At 38.0% G+C, this 17913-nt stretch overlaps 1 protein-coding gene across 2 annotated transcripts in view; it reads right to left on the reverse strand.

Moving 5' to 3' along the window:
* LOC115218744 (protocadherin gamma-B1) overlaps window positions 1-17913 on the reverse strand; it is a 40862-nt gene that overhangs the window by 13596 nt on the left and 9353 nt on the right. The window contains exons 2-4 of one of the 2 annotated variants that reach the window (XR_005001985.1): window positions 11004-13464; window positions 7489-7648; window positions 3029-3815 (exon numbers count right to left, since the gene is read on the reverse strand). Coding sequence is in view for 1 of the 2 variants with exons in the window: in XM_029788653.2 (XP_029644513.1) it covers window positions 3565-3815; window positions 7489-7648; window positions 11004-13397 (2805 nt within the window). In the remaining variant the exon portion in view is untranslated. Of the gene's footprint in view, window positions 1-2246; window positions 3816-7488; window positions 7649-11003; window positions 13465-17913 lie in introns of those variants that run through there. The other variant, XM_029788653.2, reaches the window with a different exon arrangement.

A 17913-nucleotide genomic window follows, 5' to 3' on the forward strand; every position in this document is an offset into this window, starting at 1 on the left:
TTATCTTATAGTGAACTTTATCACCTATCAGATCATAAAGGTACCACTACTAGATTCATCGGCTGATTTTATCCAGGGTAAGTAAATTAACTTGGCAGATTGCTTGGCTCAACCCAAGTTGTTATATATATATATAGGACCTCATATAGGAAAAGTTGAATGAATATTAAAAGCTAAAAACGAAATGCTTGTTAAGTTTGTATTACTGCTAGGTGTGAACTGAGCTGTGGAGGATGTTGAGAGTTAAGTCTCTTTGTACGGATACAGCACTGTGCTAGAAGTGTTACAGGGGACAGAGAAATATGGAGAAAGAAAGAGAGGATGATAGAAAGAATAAGAAAAAGACAGGGAAAAATAAAAAGGGGATAGAAAAAAAGTGAGGTTGAGCTGGGAGACAAATATGGAGAAAGGAAGAGAGAAAGAGTGAGAGAGAGAAGTAGATATGAATAAAAAGGGGCCGATAGAATTACAAATAAGGAGAGATGTAGACAGATACATACAAAACACACACATACTCTTTTACTTGTTTCAGTCATTTGACTGCAGCCATGCTGGAGCACCGCCTTTAATCGAGCAAATCGACCCTGGGACTTATTCTTTCTGTAAGCCCAGTACTTATTCTATCGGTCTCTTTTGCCGAACCGCTAAGTAACGGGGACGTAAACACACCAGCATCGGTTGTCAAGCAATGCTAGGGGGACAAACACAGACACACATACACATATATATATGTATATATATACGACAGGCTTCTTTCAGTTTCCGTCTACCAAATCCACTCACAAGGTATTGGTCGGCCCGAGGCTATAGTAGAAGACACTTGCCCAAGGTGCCACGCAGTGGGACTGAACCCGGAACCATGTGGTTGGTAAGCAATCTACTTACCACACAGCCACTCCTGCGCCTATACACATATATATGTTTATGCATGCATGCATACTCAAATCCATCCATCCATCCAGTCATCTGTCCGTCTGTTTGTTCATCCATTCATCCATCCATGACATTGGTCCTTTCTCTCTTCATTTGCAAAAGAGCTACACTTTCTTTTTATTTGTAATTAACCAAGAATTTGAAAAGCCTTAGTAACATAAACTAACTTATATTTTAAGCTGCTGTTAGGAACCTGAACAATTATCACTTTCACATGAAATAACAATGGAAAGTTTTCAGTTGAAATATAAACACTTTAAAATGAAGTATTGTATCTGAGAACCAGAGGTGGTCACGGACAAGTTGGTATCGAAAGGATTATAAATACAGTAATGATAGAGATGGTACTGTTGATGATGATGATGATGATGATGATGACGACAATTATGGTGACGATAATGTTGATGACAACAATGATGATGGTGATGATGATGATCATGAAGATCGCAGTGATGACTGCTTAAACATTAATCTATTTCAGAAAAACTTTTCTAAGGAGCTTAAAAGATACAGAGGATGATGGAACAGTCATAGATCAATTGTGCAAAGTGTTATAAAGATAAAGTATATTTTCTTTAGAATTATGCTAAATATAAAATGAATTCAAAACAACATGTCTGAATTATTTCGTTTTGGGATTTAGTTTGCAAGATTCTTTATATGAGTTCGTGTGTTGAAGCATATTCTGTTGTGTCTGGGGAGAGTCATTTTCTTTTTGTGCCTTATAATGTAACACACTCACAGGTAAAATTTTCACTTATTTCTTATTTTCATTTTTATTATTATTTTTAAAAAAAGAAATAAAAAAGAAAAAGTGGAAATTTTACCGATGAGTGTGTTACCTTATAAGGCAGAAAAAGAAAATGACGCTCCCCAGATACAACAGAATGTCTGAATTAGATATAAATTCTTGTTCCCCTCCGCTTTTTGTTTTATAGAACTTGGTTTTACAATTTCATATATTTTAGTCATTATATGGATCTTGTAATTTTAAACTTGCAGCACATTATTTTGAATCAGTTTTGATAACAATCAACAGAACTTTCATATTTTATCGTTAACTTGTTTCAGTCATTAGACTGTGGCCATGCTTGAAGAAGTTTTTGTCAAATGAATTGACGCTAATACTTATTTTTTGTTAAGCCTAGTACTTATTCTATCAGCCTCTTTTGCCGAACTGCTAAGTTATGGCAACATTAACATGCCAATAGCAGTTGTCAAGCAGTGGAGTGGGGACAAACACAGACACAATAAAACATACGCATACACATATATATATATATATGATGCGCTTCTTTCAGTTTCTATCTACCAAATCCACCCACAAGGCTGTGGTCGGCCCAAGGCTATAGTAGAAGGCACTTGCTGAAGGTGCCACGCAGTGGGACTGAACCAGGAACCATGGGGTTGAGAAGCAAGCTTCTTACCACATAGCCGTGCCTGTGCCTATGAAACAGCAAAAGGCACTTTTCTGTTTTCCCAAGAATGTAATGATTTTGGTGCTGTAAGTGGTTGAGGTGGAGGGGGATAAGAAGAAGCATGAGAAATAAATTCAGATGTACTGAGGTACGGAACAAAAGGAAAGATTTCTTCATTTTTATCTGGGATTAAGAAATACTTTCGCTTCTCCATTTAAAACAAAAAACAAAAAAGGAAATCATTAAAATTTAGTTTTTTATGAATCAATGTACATTTGGTAGACAACAATGAACATTTATTATATGATTTTATGAAGTGATATATCAATAAAATTATGAGGACGGATGATCTAAGACACTTGGTAAAATTTTCTTTTGGAATTCTATGAAGATTATGTAATTGCTTTACACTATAAAATTCCATTCATGGCATTCATGGAAACAGCGATATGAGAAGAGAACCGTCTTTGAAATAAAGTGATATCATACAAAAGAACTCACCACCAAAATATTACTATATTTGTTGGCATAGGAGGAAGCCTTTGACTTATTCCAGCAATGTAACCTCATGGTCGACTATATTTTACATGATGGGTCATGAAAATTTTCTGAGTCTACCATAAAAGTATTTAAAAAAAAACACAAAAAAAAAACTAAAAAAAAAAGAAAAGAAAAACCCGCAAAAAATGCTGTTTTGGTGTGTCTTAGCTACCAACAAATAGAATACTTTGAGGAAGAGGTGTATATGTGTACGTGGACATACGTTTATGACCACAGGTATGTGTGTGTTGACAAATGCATGTATGACTACAAGCATGTGAGTGTATGTGTATGTGTGTGTATGCAGACATATGTATATAGGACCACAAATGTGCATGTGCATGTGTGATATGCATATGTATGCGTAAGTGTGGGTCATGTATTTATCCAAGCATGTGTTTCGGTATCTGTTAACCTGTGCCCAAACATGCTTCGTTTTTCTCATGAGATATCTTATTACAAAAATATATTAATCATTTTCATAACATTGTGATGATGATTCATACACATATAAACATTTTGGTGTAAAGTGACCTTTTGTGAAATATCCATTAGTGGAATATCCTTTTGTGGAATATCCTTATGGAATATCCTTTAGCATAAATATCCTCTTGCAGTTAACTCTTCATATCTCCATATTAGTAAATTGCTTTTTGGAGAAAAGCAAACTTATTCACGTCTTTGGTATTGGTGGTAATGGTCTAGAATAACAATTAAAACTGTTTTTCATTGGTAAATTCCAAGGTTTCTGTGACAAGGGAGGGTCTGTTGGATTAATTCTTCCGAGTTTCAAATCAATGATGTCAGCGGTAGATTGATTGGTAGATTGATTATTTACAAACGAGCAGCCCTCAGAAGAAACGTTGTCATTTTTTGGGTGTAAAGGTGGGTTAGACAACTTAATGTCTGATTCATCTCGACAGCCTGAGAAAATATAAAGAAATGAATGTAAGGATAGAAAGAATAAAAAAAAGTCTCATTAACCCTACACCATCAAGCCAATCATATGCATGTGATATGTACATTAACCCTATATGTGATATGCATATGACATACATATGACCCTATATGACCTGACACAGATGCATATGCATAGATAAATACAAGGCCTGCACCCACACATACATATGCATATCACACATAGACTGGTTTAGATGGTATAGGGTTAATTCATATCACATATAATAATAATACTAATAATAATAATAATAATAATAATAATGATAATAATAATAATGATGATGAAATTATTGTATACAGTGCTCTAGTGCACCACAACTTGTCAGAAAGTGCATATAAAATATATGCAGTAATGTTCATATGTCTGGAAAGCGAACAATGCAAGAGTCAAATACATGCTTGTGTGTGTATGGAGGGGAGACAATCAGGTGTAGTGTTGGCGAATCTCAGGAAGCATGGAAGTTTTGAACCAGCACAGATATTCTATGCATTTTATGTTAAAACTTGCCAGATCCAGCCTCTCACACTTACCCAATGAAAATAAACAATGACATCATCGAAATCTCGAAGCTACAAGATATTTCATGACTTATTCAATGCAATGAGAATAAGTAAGCTTTATATTTGTTAGAGTAATCTGAATGCTAAAAAAACGTAAGTCATTAATTTTTGATTTTGTCTTTTTTATTTATATATTTTAGTCTGCAGGAAAGACAATGTCCATAACACCTTCTCTCCATTCACCCTTTCTGAGATAGGTGGAAGAGAAAGGAAGAGGGAGAGAGAGAGAGGGAGAGAGAGAGAGGGAGAGAGGAATTGACTCTCTGTCTGGAGATCTGGTCTGAGTGCTTGTAACAGAGTGGGTTCTGCCAAAGACATTCTGATCGGGCAAACTTATGATTGTAGACTGATTTGGCTGCTATTTCTGTTAGCAGAACTGACAGAGTATTATGTTTGTTCCTTCTCAAGCCACGCCTGGGTCATAAGGGCCGGTTTCCCAGTTTCCTTGGTGTATAGGTTCCCAAACTGGATGGGACGCTGGTCTGTTGCAGGTGGGCTGCGAGATGCAGGAGGAAAGAATGAGAGAAAGTTGTGGCAAAAGAGTCAGCAGAAGTTCACCATTACCTTCTGCTGGAGTCATGTGGAGCTTAGGTGTTTCACTCATAAACACACACATCACCCAGTCTGAGATTCGAACCCGCGATCCCTTGACCGTGTGTCCGCTGCTCTAACCCCTAGGCCATGTGCCTCCACAACAGGGTGTTACCCATGTCTGTAACTGCTCATGGTTACATTGGTACCTGATATAACTAGAGTGCACTAACATGGTATGCTGGCAGAATCGTTACAGCACTAGACAAAATGCTTTGTGGCACTTCTTCTTACTTTACATTCCAAGTTCAAGTGTCACCAGGATCGAGTTTGCCTCTCATAATTTGAGAGTCGATAAAAAAAGTACCAGCTAAACACTGGGGTCAATGCAATCGATTTACCCCTCCCCCAAAATTGATGGCCTTGTGTCAAAATTTGAAACCAGTATAATTAGGGTGCTTAGTGCTTGCTTTCAAATCATACTTGGCTGTAATGATATCATAGGCGCAGGAGTGGCTGTGTGGTAAGTAGCTTGTTTACCAACCACATGGTTCTGGGTTCAGTCCTACTGCGTGGCACCTTGGGCAAGTGTCTTCTACTATAGCCTCGGGCCAACCAAAGCCTTGTGAGTGGATTTGGTAGACGGAAACTGAAAGAAGCCCGTCGTATATTTGTATATATATATATATATATGTATGTGTGTGTATATTTTTGTGTCTGTGTTTGTCCCCCTAGCATTGCTTGACAACCGATGCTGGTGTGTTTATGTTCCCGTCACTTAGCAGTTCGGCAAAAGAGACCGATAGAATAAGTACTGGGCTTACAAAGAATAAGTCCCGGGGTCGAGTTGCTTGATTAAAGGCGGTGCTCCAGCATGGCCGCAGTCAAATGACTGAAACAAGTAAACGAGTAAAGAGTATATCTTTCTAGTTATTTGCACAATATTTTATGTACTTTGTATTATTTCCTCAAATCATTCTAACATGAAGGAGAATGCAATAATGGGCAGGTAACTCATTGTTTGGAGTGCTATACTGTCATAGACAAAAGATTCCCAAGGATTCCCCATTCACTTTGGTTTCTCTTGTTAAATCAAATCCTGTGTGTACAGTTAAAACATTTCCGCAGACTCTGTATGAACTTTTAGCCTTTTGGCATTGGTGAATATATTCCAGTCATTCTATTCCCACTGTTTAAAGCAGGCAAGGGCAACCTTTGTCATGCAGCCTGCTGCCTGAGACTTGACCCATCATCAGGCGGGCTGCACAAACAAAAAATTCAAGGTAATTTTTCATTATGCATGCTGCCCAGAAAGTCCATGAAAAAAAGAAACAAACAAAAAAGACCCCTGGTATATGGCTACAGTCTAATGCAGTGCTTTTCAACCTTTTTACTGGAGCGGAACCCCAAGAAAACATTTCACTGGCTCGAGGAACCCCTGTGCAATAATTTAATTGTCTTATGCACACATATCTGCACAGGAGAATTAAAAATTACTGTCGATTTTAGCATTTTTTAAACTTTTTGCGGAAACCCTGGACTGTACTGGCGGAACCTTAAGGTTCCGCGGAACCCTGGTTGAAAACCACTGGTCTAATGAGCATAACAAGTAAAAAATAAAAGATACAAATAATTTCACTTTCATCCACACTTAAACCACTAAAGGAATAAATTGCACCTGTACTAAGATTAAATTAATACCTGAAACTTAACCCTTTAACATTCAGATTGCTCTTTCAAATATAATGCTTATTTATTCACTCTGTTTTGAATTAATAATGCATTATCTCATAGCTTTGAGATTTTGATGATGTGATTGTTCATTTTTAGAATGATATTGTAGGATAGGTGTAAAAGGCCAGATCTGGCCAGTTTGAACATAAAACAGGTAGAATATTTTGGCCAAATATGCCTAGTTTAAACACTAAAAGGTTAACGTGTATCGATATAATGATATTAATATGCAAGATGAATTCTCCTAATGACACAGTAATCAGTATATTGTGACTGCAGTTTGTTCATACCTGTCCATTCCAGACCTTCTGAGACTAATGAGGTTGATGCATTGTGAGATTCATGATGTGTTACTTTGGTTAAATATAAACATATATATCTTGTTTAATTCTAGACTAGCTACTAATGAAACTTAATTCAATTCGAGTGAGTTTCCTGATAATAATGTTATCATCATCATCATCATCATCGTTTAACGTCCGTTCTCCATGCTAGCATAGGTTGGACGGTTCGACCGGGGATCTGGGAAGCCAGAAGGCTGCACCAGGCCAGTCAGATCTGGAAGTGTTTCTACAGCTGGATGCCCTTCCTAACGCCAACCACTCCGTGAGTGTAGTGGGTGCTTTTTATGTGCCACCTGCACAGGTGCCAAGGGAGGCTAGCAACGGCCATGATCAGTTGGTGCTTTTTATGTGCCACCAGCACAGAAGCCAGTCAAGGCGACGCTGGCATCAGCCACGATTCGGATAGCGCTTTTTACGTAAAAATGATATTTCTTGATGGACAACACAAAGAGACTGGAACACCTTACCTGGTAACTTCTCACAGAGAACTGTGTTCCACTCATTGTAACTAGAGTCATGTGTATCATAAGATCTATTGGGCTTCTCATTTAAAGAATTTGTTGATATAATCATTTCTTCTCTTCCTTGGAAGTCTCTGGGCATTGTCATCGTTTGATGTAAAGGCATCTAAAAGAGAGAGTTGATTACAAAATAAAATTCAGTTAATTATAAAGTGAACTTATCAAAAACAGAATTTTTCTTTCAATAAATGTTACAACTCATCTTGAAAACCTACAAAATGTGTAATTAAACATGCACATGTCAAAGTAAGATACTCTCTCTTTTACTCTTTTACTCTTTTACTCTTTTTACTCTTTTACTCTTTTACTCTCTTACTTGTTTCAGTCATTTGACTGCGGCCATGCTGGAACACCGCCTTTAGTCGAGCAACTCGACCCCGGGACTTATTCTTTGTAAGCCTAGTACTTATTCTATCGGTCTCTTTTGCTGAACCGCTAAGTAACGGGGACATAAACACACCAGCATCAGTTGTCAAGCAATGCTAGGGGGACAGACACAGACACACAAACACACACACACATATATATATATATATATATATATATATATATATACATATATACGACGGGCTTCTTTCAGTTTCCGTCTACCAAATCCACTCACAAGGCTTTGGTCGACCCGAGGCTATAGTAGAAGACACTTGCCCAAGGTGCCACGCAGTGGGACTGAATTCCGGAACCACGTGGTTGGTAAACAAGCTACTTACCACACAGCCACTCCTGCGCCTATGTTTGTTCTGTTTCAGCACTTTTACATCCATTGCAGTTCAATTCTTGCATCTATCCTCACTTAGGCTCAAGAAAGCTGGATAACGACTGAAAGAGTATGATCATAGATATGAACAGCTCAAATGGGGGTTTCTCCAAAGGATCTCTGGAGTAACATTACTTGAGGAAGTTCAAAGTTTGGAGATCAGGAAGTCTACCCAGGCTGAGTCTCTACTTCTCCACATTAAGAGGTCACAACCCCAGTACTACTGACATATGATTAGAATGTTGCAAGAACGACTTACAAGACAGATTCTTCAAACCAAGTCAACCAGCAGAAGACCAAGTGGTAGACCAAGAATGAAATGGTTGAATAATATCCATAGTCTTGGTTGGAAGAAAGAAATTTTAATGATGATTGCTACAGACTGGAGCCTGTGGAAAAAAAATAGCTGAAAAATCTAACTCTATGTCTCTCCCAAGAATAACAGGCCATAAAAATGGATGGATTCAACTACTTTTTCATGCTGGGATAAGCTGGGAGAGATTTCTAGAAGCAGTTTTCCATGGCTAGACACCCTTCTTGGTATCGGCTCTTCTTTGAAAAGTAATGTACTATATTTCACTACACATATGCATATGCACATTCATACCGACACACACACACACACACACACACACACACACACCGACACACACACACTGATGATAAATTCCTGGCAGTTTCTATTTATTAAATTTCATTTTAAAGTGTTGATCAATTAAGGCAGGAAAAGATACCTTCCCCAAAGTGTCCTACAGTGGGACCAAGCCCTTAAGTGGATGGGAAGCAAACTTCTTAAACATACAGTAATGCCTGTGTTTCTCATTAAGCTTGCTATTTTGTGTCTTTGCTTCAGTCAATTATATACAATACACACATATCCAAGGATCATGTTTTTACATAAATAAATATCTTTGAAAGAAAAACTGAATTCATTCACATAATTTATTCGTAAAATTGTCCTTGAATATGCTTATCTCATTTGCCATTATTGCATGTATTTTGTTAAGAAGTCATTCCAAAAGAAAGAATTGCTTTTCCCATTATCACTTAAGAAAATATAATATGCTGGTGTGTCTCAGGCGACATGGTTAGAGTAGAGTATAGTAAGACAACAGGGTAATGTCATTAGTAGGAGAGGTTAGGAAGGTAAAGGAGAAAGGGGAAATACTGATACTGAATAAATTAAGAGAACTTAAAAGAAGTTAGAAATGAGACAATAAAATATAGGCTTGGCTGTGTGGTTAAGGAGCTTGTATTGCAACAACATAGTTTTGGGTTCAGTCCTGCTGTGCGGCACCTTGGGCATGTGTCTTCTACTATAGCTCCAAGCTGACCAATACCTTGTTTGTGAATTTGGTAAGCAAAAGCAGTCATCATCATCAACATCATCATCGTTTATACGTCCGCTTTCCATGCTGGCATGGGTTGGACGATTTTGACTGAGGACTGGCAAACCACATGGCTGCACCAGGCTCCAATCTTGATCTGGCAGAGTTTCTACAGCTGGATGCCCTTCCTAATGCCAACTACTCCGAGAGTGTAGTGGGTGCTTTTTACGTGCCACCGGCACGGGGACCAGTCAGGCGGAACTGGCAATGACCTCGCTCGAATCCTTTTACACATGCCACCAGCACAGGTGCCAGTAAGGTGACAATTAAAAAAAACATGTAGTAAATAAGCAAATGAACATATACTAAATACACAGGCAAAACAGAAGGTCACCCACACTTCATCAGTTGTCAGCCAGAGGGTCAAGCACAAATTCAGCCATTACTGATAATATTGGTTCCGCTCTGGAGGCACTGGCCAGAAACTTACCAGGAATGGGACCAAAACATAACAAAATGAGACAGGCTCGAGATGAGACCATTAGTTATGTAATGCACACACTCATTAATTTTCTACCTATATATATATATATATATATATATATATATATATATATATACGTAAAAAGCACCATCTGACCGTGGCCGTTGCCAGCTTCGTCTGGTCCCCGTGCCGGTGGCACGTAAAAAGCACCATCCGATCGCGGCCCTTTGCCAGCCTCGGCTGGCACCTGTGCCGGTGGCACGTAAAAAGCACCCACTACACTCACGAAGTGGTTGGTGTTAGGAAGGGCATCCAGCTGTAGAAACATTGCCAGATCAGACTGGGCCTGGTGCAGCCTTCTGGCTTCCCAGACCTCGGTTGAACCGTCCAACCCATGCTAGCATGGAAAGCGGACGTTAAATGATGATGATGATGATGATGATGATATATATATGGCCAACCAAAGTCTTGTGAAAGGATCTGGCAGACAGAAACTGGAAGAAACCCATTGTGCACATCTGAGTGTGTTTGTGTGTGCATGTGTGTTTGTGTGTGCGTGTGTGTGTGAGTGTGTGTGTGTGCGCGTAAGTTTGTGTCTTTGTGTTTATTGTCCAGTATCATTTGACAACTGGTGTATGTTTTCTTGCACCTTCATAACTTAGCATTTTGGCAAAAGAGACCAATAGAATAAGTATCAGAATTTTAAAAATAAGTACTGGTACCAATTTGTTCAGCAAAAACATTCTAGGCCATGCCCCAGCAAGGCCAGTGTCTAAACAATTAAAACAATTAAAAAAAAAAATAAAGGAAACCTTATTTTAAACTCTGAAATTTCAAAAATGCCAGACACGGTTCAGATGTTACGAAATCCATCAGTGTTAGAAAAATTACTTACCTGAGTGGTTCCATGGCAGATGTTATGTCGATTGAAAGGTAATGTAGAACATTTCTGTGTTGATTGAGGGTAAAGCTCCTTTCTCGATATTGTCGCCTGAGAAACTGCAGGATTAATTCCTGGGTGTGTTGTTAATATAACTTCTTGACTGTCACTTTGGGGAGGCATTGGGTTACATCTATACTCAGACTGTCTTCTTTCATTCGGAAATTTCTGACCCTGTTCGCGCCTTTCACAGTAAAGGATTTCCCTCCGATGGTTCCTCCTCACAATGCACACTGTGATGGAGACCACAATAGTTATAGATACAATAACTGCTGCCACTAGTATAATAACCATCACATTGATAGGTATTTCTCTGGTTGACAGTTTGTGAAGACTTGTTGAAAATTTGGAAGTACTATTGCTGACTGTCAGTTTCAAAGTTAATGAAGTTGTTGTTGACAAAACTGGAGTGCCACTATCTTTAACAGACAAATTCAGTTTATAGAAACCAGCATCAACTTTGTAAACAGAGCGAGAAAAAGACATGACTCCAGAATACATGTCAAGGGAAAATAATTTCTTGTCATTGCCATCAAGAATTTCATATTGAAGGAAAGAATTCAATTGACTATCTCTGTCGTATGCTCTGAGGGTTGTGATGGCTTTTTGTCTTTGAGGATGGTAATGGACTTTAAGGTGGAATGGATCAACTCCAGGAAAAGTGAAATATGGAACGTTATCATTTTTATCCATAATTTCAACAATGACATTTGCTGTATTTCTCAATGAGGGTGTTCCATTGTCTTTGACCACAACTACCAATCTGTATCTGTCTTGCTTCTCTCTATCCAGTGACTGTGTTGTTGTAATGTATCCGAAGTGGGAAATTTTAAAAGGAAGTAAATTTTCAGTAGAATTCATGAGATAATAGGTCAGGTGACCACCTGCACCCAGATCTGGATCAGTGGCATTGATTAGACCAATTGGAAAGTCTGGTTCTCCATTTTCATATGTAAAAAATTGAAAGCTTTCCTGGCTGAACTGAGGTTTTACATCATTGATATCTGTCACTTGTATAGAAATTTTTCTAACAGCTGTCTTTGGAGGAGTGCCTCTGTCTTGACAAGATATGTTAAAATCAATGTAGCTGTTTGCTTCCCTGTCTATGGTATTCTTCACAACTATTTTATATTTCTTGTCATCCAGTGGCTGAAGAATAAATTTATCATGTTCCAGTTGACAACTTACTTGCCCATTGCTTCCAATATCATTGTCAATGACCTTCACATATGCTACAAAGCTACCAATATCAACATCTTCAGAAATGCTGGCCGTGTCTTCATTTGTCTGTGAAAAGAAGTTGAGTTCTATACTTGGGCTCGAGTTATCCTGATTTTCAATGTTGATTTGTAGAATGGCTGTTGAGCTCATTGATGGACTGCCGCCATCTCTGGCATCAATATACAACAAATATTTGTGTTTCTTATTAAATGAGATATTATTTGACAAGAATACTTCTCCTGTTGTCATGTTTACTTTGAAATGTAATTTGGCCAACGGTATGGTTTTGGGATGGAAATGGTAAGAGACTTTTCCATTTCTTCCAGCATCAATATCACTTGCTTGTAACCTAACAATGGGTTTGTCTGTTTGGTGTGTATTATTTAGTGAAATATTATAGGTATTTTGAGCAAATATTGGTGCATTATCATTTTCATCTGTGACAATTATCTCAATATTTAAAACACCTACTTTTGGTGGAGTGCCTCCATCTTTAGCAATTACTTGTACAAAGTAAGTGTCTTTCACTTCTCGATCTAATTCTTCCATTAGAATGACAGCAAGCCTAGAATTCCCACCATGTTCTTCAGAAACCGATAGCTGGAAAGGTTCTTTGAAATTTTCTTTGAATTCATAACTAATCAAAGAATTCTGTTCACTGATATCTCTGTCTCTAGCAGCTGGGACTGGTATTTTTGCTCCTTCACTCTCTCTTTCGGAGAATTGAAGACTAATATGTTTGGAAGGAAACGTTGGTGCATTATCATTCACATCATTTATCGTAATCTTTACGTCTAAGATTTTAATAAATGATTTCTTATTCCGGACAGCAACTTCTAATGTTCTGTAACACTCAAGTTGATATAAACACAAGGATTCAGCGTCCAGGGGCTGAGCAGTGTAAAGTTTCCCTTCTTTGGTCACAATGAATAAATCAGAATTTTCTTTGTTTTTCAAAATAATGAATGTTAGTGCCTCTGATGTGGTACTCCAGAGTGACTTTGAGGCATCGGCTGCAATATCCCCGATAAAAATGTTGGATGTTTCGTGTTCATCAGTATTGTAGACTATATCAAAACCAACAGCTGCAGAAATCCATGATAATAGCAAACACACTCGTGCAAACATTCTTCAGTTGAGCAAATTCCAAAATAATTAAAACGGTTTCCAGTTTTAGGAATCTCTGTTGGTGATCCTGAAGATAAAAAAAAATATGTTTAAATTGAAAATTCAACTTTACATACCTTCAGTAAAAGTAAAACGTGTTAACAGATTTATCAAAGAACTTGTAAATTATGATTAAACTTTTCATTTCTGGAGTAAAGCCCTCGTATCCAGCAGAACCCCACCGCCTCCATCAAATAAATGTAGAATAAAAGAATAGTAGAAGCTTAGCATTTAAAATATAATTGTTACTGTTGTTATGGTTTTCATTGCCATCATCATCATCATCATCATTGTTGTCATCACCATCGTCGTCGTCGTCATTGTCATCGTCATCATCGTCATCGTCATCATCATCATCTTCACAAAATTTTTGTCTATCCCATTCTGATTTGAGTTGAATAGGTCAGCTGCACTATATATATTTACACACACATACACACTATATATATATATATATATATGTATATATATTGTATAAAGGATCGCGGATAAGGCCAAAACAATGCAAAGCAAATGCAAGGTAAATCACAAGAAAACAAATAAGTGAATTAATGTAGACTTACCTTGTATTCAATATTTCGGGGTTATGACTCCATTTGCAAGAAATTGAGTCTACTGAGTTAATTTCTTGAAAATGGGGTCATAACCCCAAAATATTGAATAGAAGGTAAGTCTACATTAATTCACATATTTGTTTTCTTGTGATTTACCTTGCATTTGCTTTGCATTGTGTTGGCCTTACCCACGATCCTTTATACAATATACTCTACACAATGCTTCATAGTAGTTATTCCATTATAATATATATATATATACGTGAGAGCGCGTGGCTTAGTGGTTAGGGCATTCGGCTCATGGTCGTAAGGTTGTGAGTTCGATTCCCGGCGACGCGTTGTGTCCTTGAGCAAGACACTTTATTTCACGTTGCTCCAGTCCACTCAGCTGACAAAAATGAGTTGTACTTGTATTTCAAAGGGTCAGCCTTGTCACTCTCTGTGTCACGCTGATTATCCCCGAGAACTATGTTAAGGGTACACGTGTCTGTGGAATGCTCAGCCATTTGCATGTTAATTTCACGAGCAAGCTGTTCCGTTGATCGTATCAGCTGGGACCCTCGTCGTCGTAACCGGCGGAGTCTTTAAATATATATATACACACACACACACACATATGTATATATATACAAACATATATATACAGGCTGTGTGCTTAAGAAGTTTGCTTCATAGCCAAGTGGTTCCTGTCCAGTCTCACTTTGAAGCTACTGGAATGAGATCTTTTACCTTAGACTAACCAAATTCTTTTGAATGAATTTGGTAAACTGAACACACACACACACATACCACATACACATGCCACACACACACACACACACACACACGTGCATATTTGTATGTTCAAATATATGTATACAATCAATTTACGTTCATTTTCCTATGTTTGCATGAGTTAGATGAGTCTTCTCCAGCATAGTGTCTCACCTCTTGGTGCAGACACTCGTCATTTCTGAAATCATTTCTTCTCCTGGCATCCTTCATCTTCCTCTTTCACAAATTCCTTCTATTTGGATCTCTCGTACCATCTTTAGCTAAATGTCATTCACCATATATATATATCATAAATCCAACTCCATGCCAGCACAACTTTCTGTTTGGCACACAAAACCTGATTCCGCTTATACCCACAATATATACATGCATGCATGGACTCCAAATACTGAACACATACACAAATCCTGATGATGTTAATTCCAATGATCAACCCTTGGATCTGGCAGAGAAACTGACTCTTTCTCTTCTAGGAAAAAATCTTGAAATAAAACTGAATAGTAACATGCAGCCATGCATATATACATACATACAGCGTTGCCTTACTGGCACATGTGCCAGTGACACACGAAAAACAACATTCAAGCGTGGTCATTGGCAGTGCTGCAAGACTGGTTCCCATGCAGGTAGCACGTAAAAAGCACCATTTGAGCATGGTTGCTGCCAGAACCGCCTGACTGGCCCTTGTGCTGGTGGCACATAAAAGCACCCTACACTCTCAGAGTGGTCGGCTTTAGGAAAGGCATCCATCTGTAGAAACTTTGCCAGATCAGATTGGAGCCTGGTGCAGCCTTCTGGCTCACCAGTCCTCAGTCAAACCGTCCAACCCATGCCAGCATGGAAAGCAGATGTTAAACGATGACGACGACCACTCCAAGAATGTAGTGTGTGCTTTTACATGCCACCAGTACAAGGGCCAGTCAATGCTTTTCCCTGGCACAAACCCAAATTGTATCTCATCTAGACTGACTCTCTCCCTAATTAGTTGGGTTATGACCCTCTCCGTGACCTTCATTACCTGATCCAACAACTTGATACCTCTGTAATTATTTATATCTAAGCATCACCTTTATCTTTGTAGCAGTTGACTACGGTGCTGCTACACCAGTCATTGGGTATGACTCCCTCATGTATCACCTGGTTAACTATACAGGTGACTAGGCTATAGCTGACACCGCCAGATATTTTGAGCATCACTGTGGTGATTCCCGATGGGCTGGGGGCTTTCCCTATCATCATACCCTTAATTGCTTTATCTACCAAGGTACTGTCAATTCGGATAGCTGGTCCCTCTGTTGGGTCAACATTCAGCAGACTCTCTTTCTCCCATTCATTCTCTTTATTTAGCAACCTTTCATCATGGCATCTCCAAACCTCTCTCAATGGAGTGTCATTTAATGTAAGCAAACCATCATCCATGCAGACATATTTCTCTCCTACGACATCACAATTCTCTCTCATACACTGTCTTGCAACTCAAAATACCTCAAGTCTTTGGTCCTCACAGAGCAGAATATTGATAAATTATTTCTTATCTGCTTCCCCTCTGGCTAAATAAACCTGTCTCCTAGCTTCAGCTTCCCTTTTGATAGTCTGATACAATTCACTGCTACCACCATTCTTCCAGTCCTTCCAAGCCTGTTTCTTTTCCCTAATAGCCCTGTCAACTACATTGTTCCACCACCACATTACCTTGCACCATCCACAGATGTATATATATATATTTATATATATACACACACACACACATACACACAAATACATATATACATATACATACATACATATATATATATATATATATACATACATATACATACATATATATATATACATATATATATATATACATATATATATATATATCTTATGGGCTTCTTTCAGTTTACCAAGGCTTTGGTTGGCCCAAGGCTATAGTAGAAGACACTTGCCCAAGGTGCCACGCTGCAGGACTGAACCTGGAACATGTAGTTGGAAGCAAGCTTCTTACCACACCACCACACCCTGTGCCTATATATATACATATATAATATTACACATACAGCAGAGCTACTGGCTGTATTTCCTATATATTTTACAATGCATATTTTACTCCCATGTTGTAACGCAGCTATATTATCACACTTGAGAGCAAGCACACAAGATATTCATTTCCTAGGAAGAGCACACTTGAACATACTGCATTTGGAAGCAAGCTTCTTACCACACAACCACACCTGTGCCTATATATATATACATATATAATATTACACATACAGCAGAGCATACTGGCTGTATTTCCTATATATTTTACAATGCCTATATTTTACTCCCATGTAATTCACACTTATCTATGAGCATTATACAGTTGAAACGAGTATTCTTTTGTTTCTAGCAGAAGCATAATTCCTGAGACTTTTCACACTTCTTTTCTTTCACTGGGTGCTCTGCTTATGAAGCACTTATCTTCATGTTAATAGAGGTACCTAAATGAAATAAGGTATTAATTACTTCTCAGATTTTGAAGGAATGCATTTCGCAAGTGCATTGACTGCTAACTACATCAGTGCATCAACCACATGCGGACTGTGTCTTTTTTTAGCCTGCCTGCAATACTGCTACCTCAGTACCATAGTTTACTGTAGATCTGTTGTGCGGAATATAAACACATATATATTGTTGCACAGGCAATATTTGACTTCTTTTCTATCCAAAAAGCTTTTAACCCAATATTTACATGCTAATTTTTTATAGCTTTATCTGCTTCAAGATTCACTGTTCTGAGAAGGAATTATATATATATATATTTTTCAATATGTGACCGCATGTGTATCGTTGGCAATTTTCTTTCTCTGTCTTCCCTTCTTTGGACTTTTACAATATTTCTGATGAAGAGCTCTGCTCGAAATATGAAATCCTCTTTCTTTTGTTTCCTTTTCTGAGCATCCAATAACACTGTACTTATTCCATGTCGTGTTGTTTTTTCTTGCTTGTTCATGTTTGAATTGACTATATATACATATATATATATATATATATATATACACACACATGTATGCATAGTTTGATAAAAAATTTTCTACATGGGTAAATGTAGTCAAAGATATAAAAAGAAAGGGGTCGATTTGATTCGACTAAAGGTCGTGCTCCAGCATAACCGGAGTCAAATG

Source organism: Octopus sinensis, linkage group LG14, assembly GCF_006345805.1.
Source record: "Octopus sinensis linkage group LG14, ASM634580v1, whole genome shotgun sequence".
NCBI lineage: Eukaryota > Metazoa > Mollusca > Cephalopoda > Octopoda > Octopodidae > Octopus > Octopus sinensis.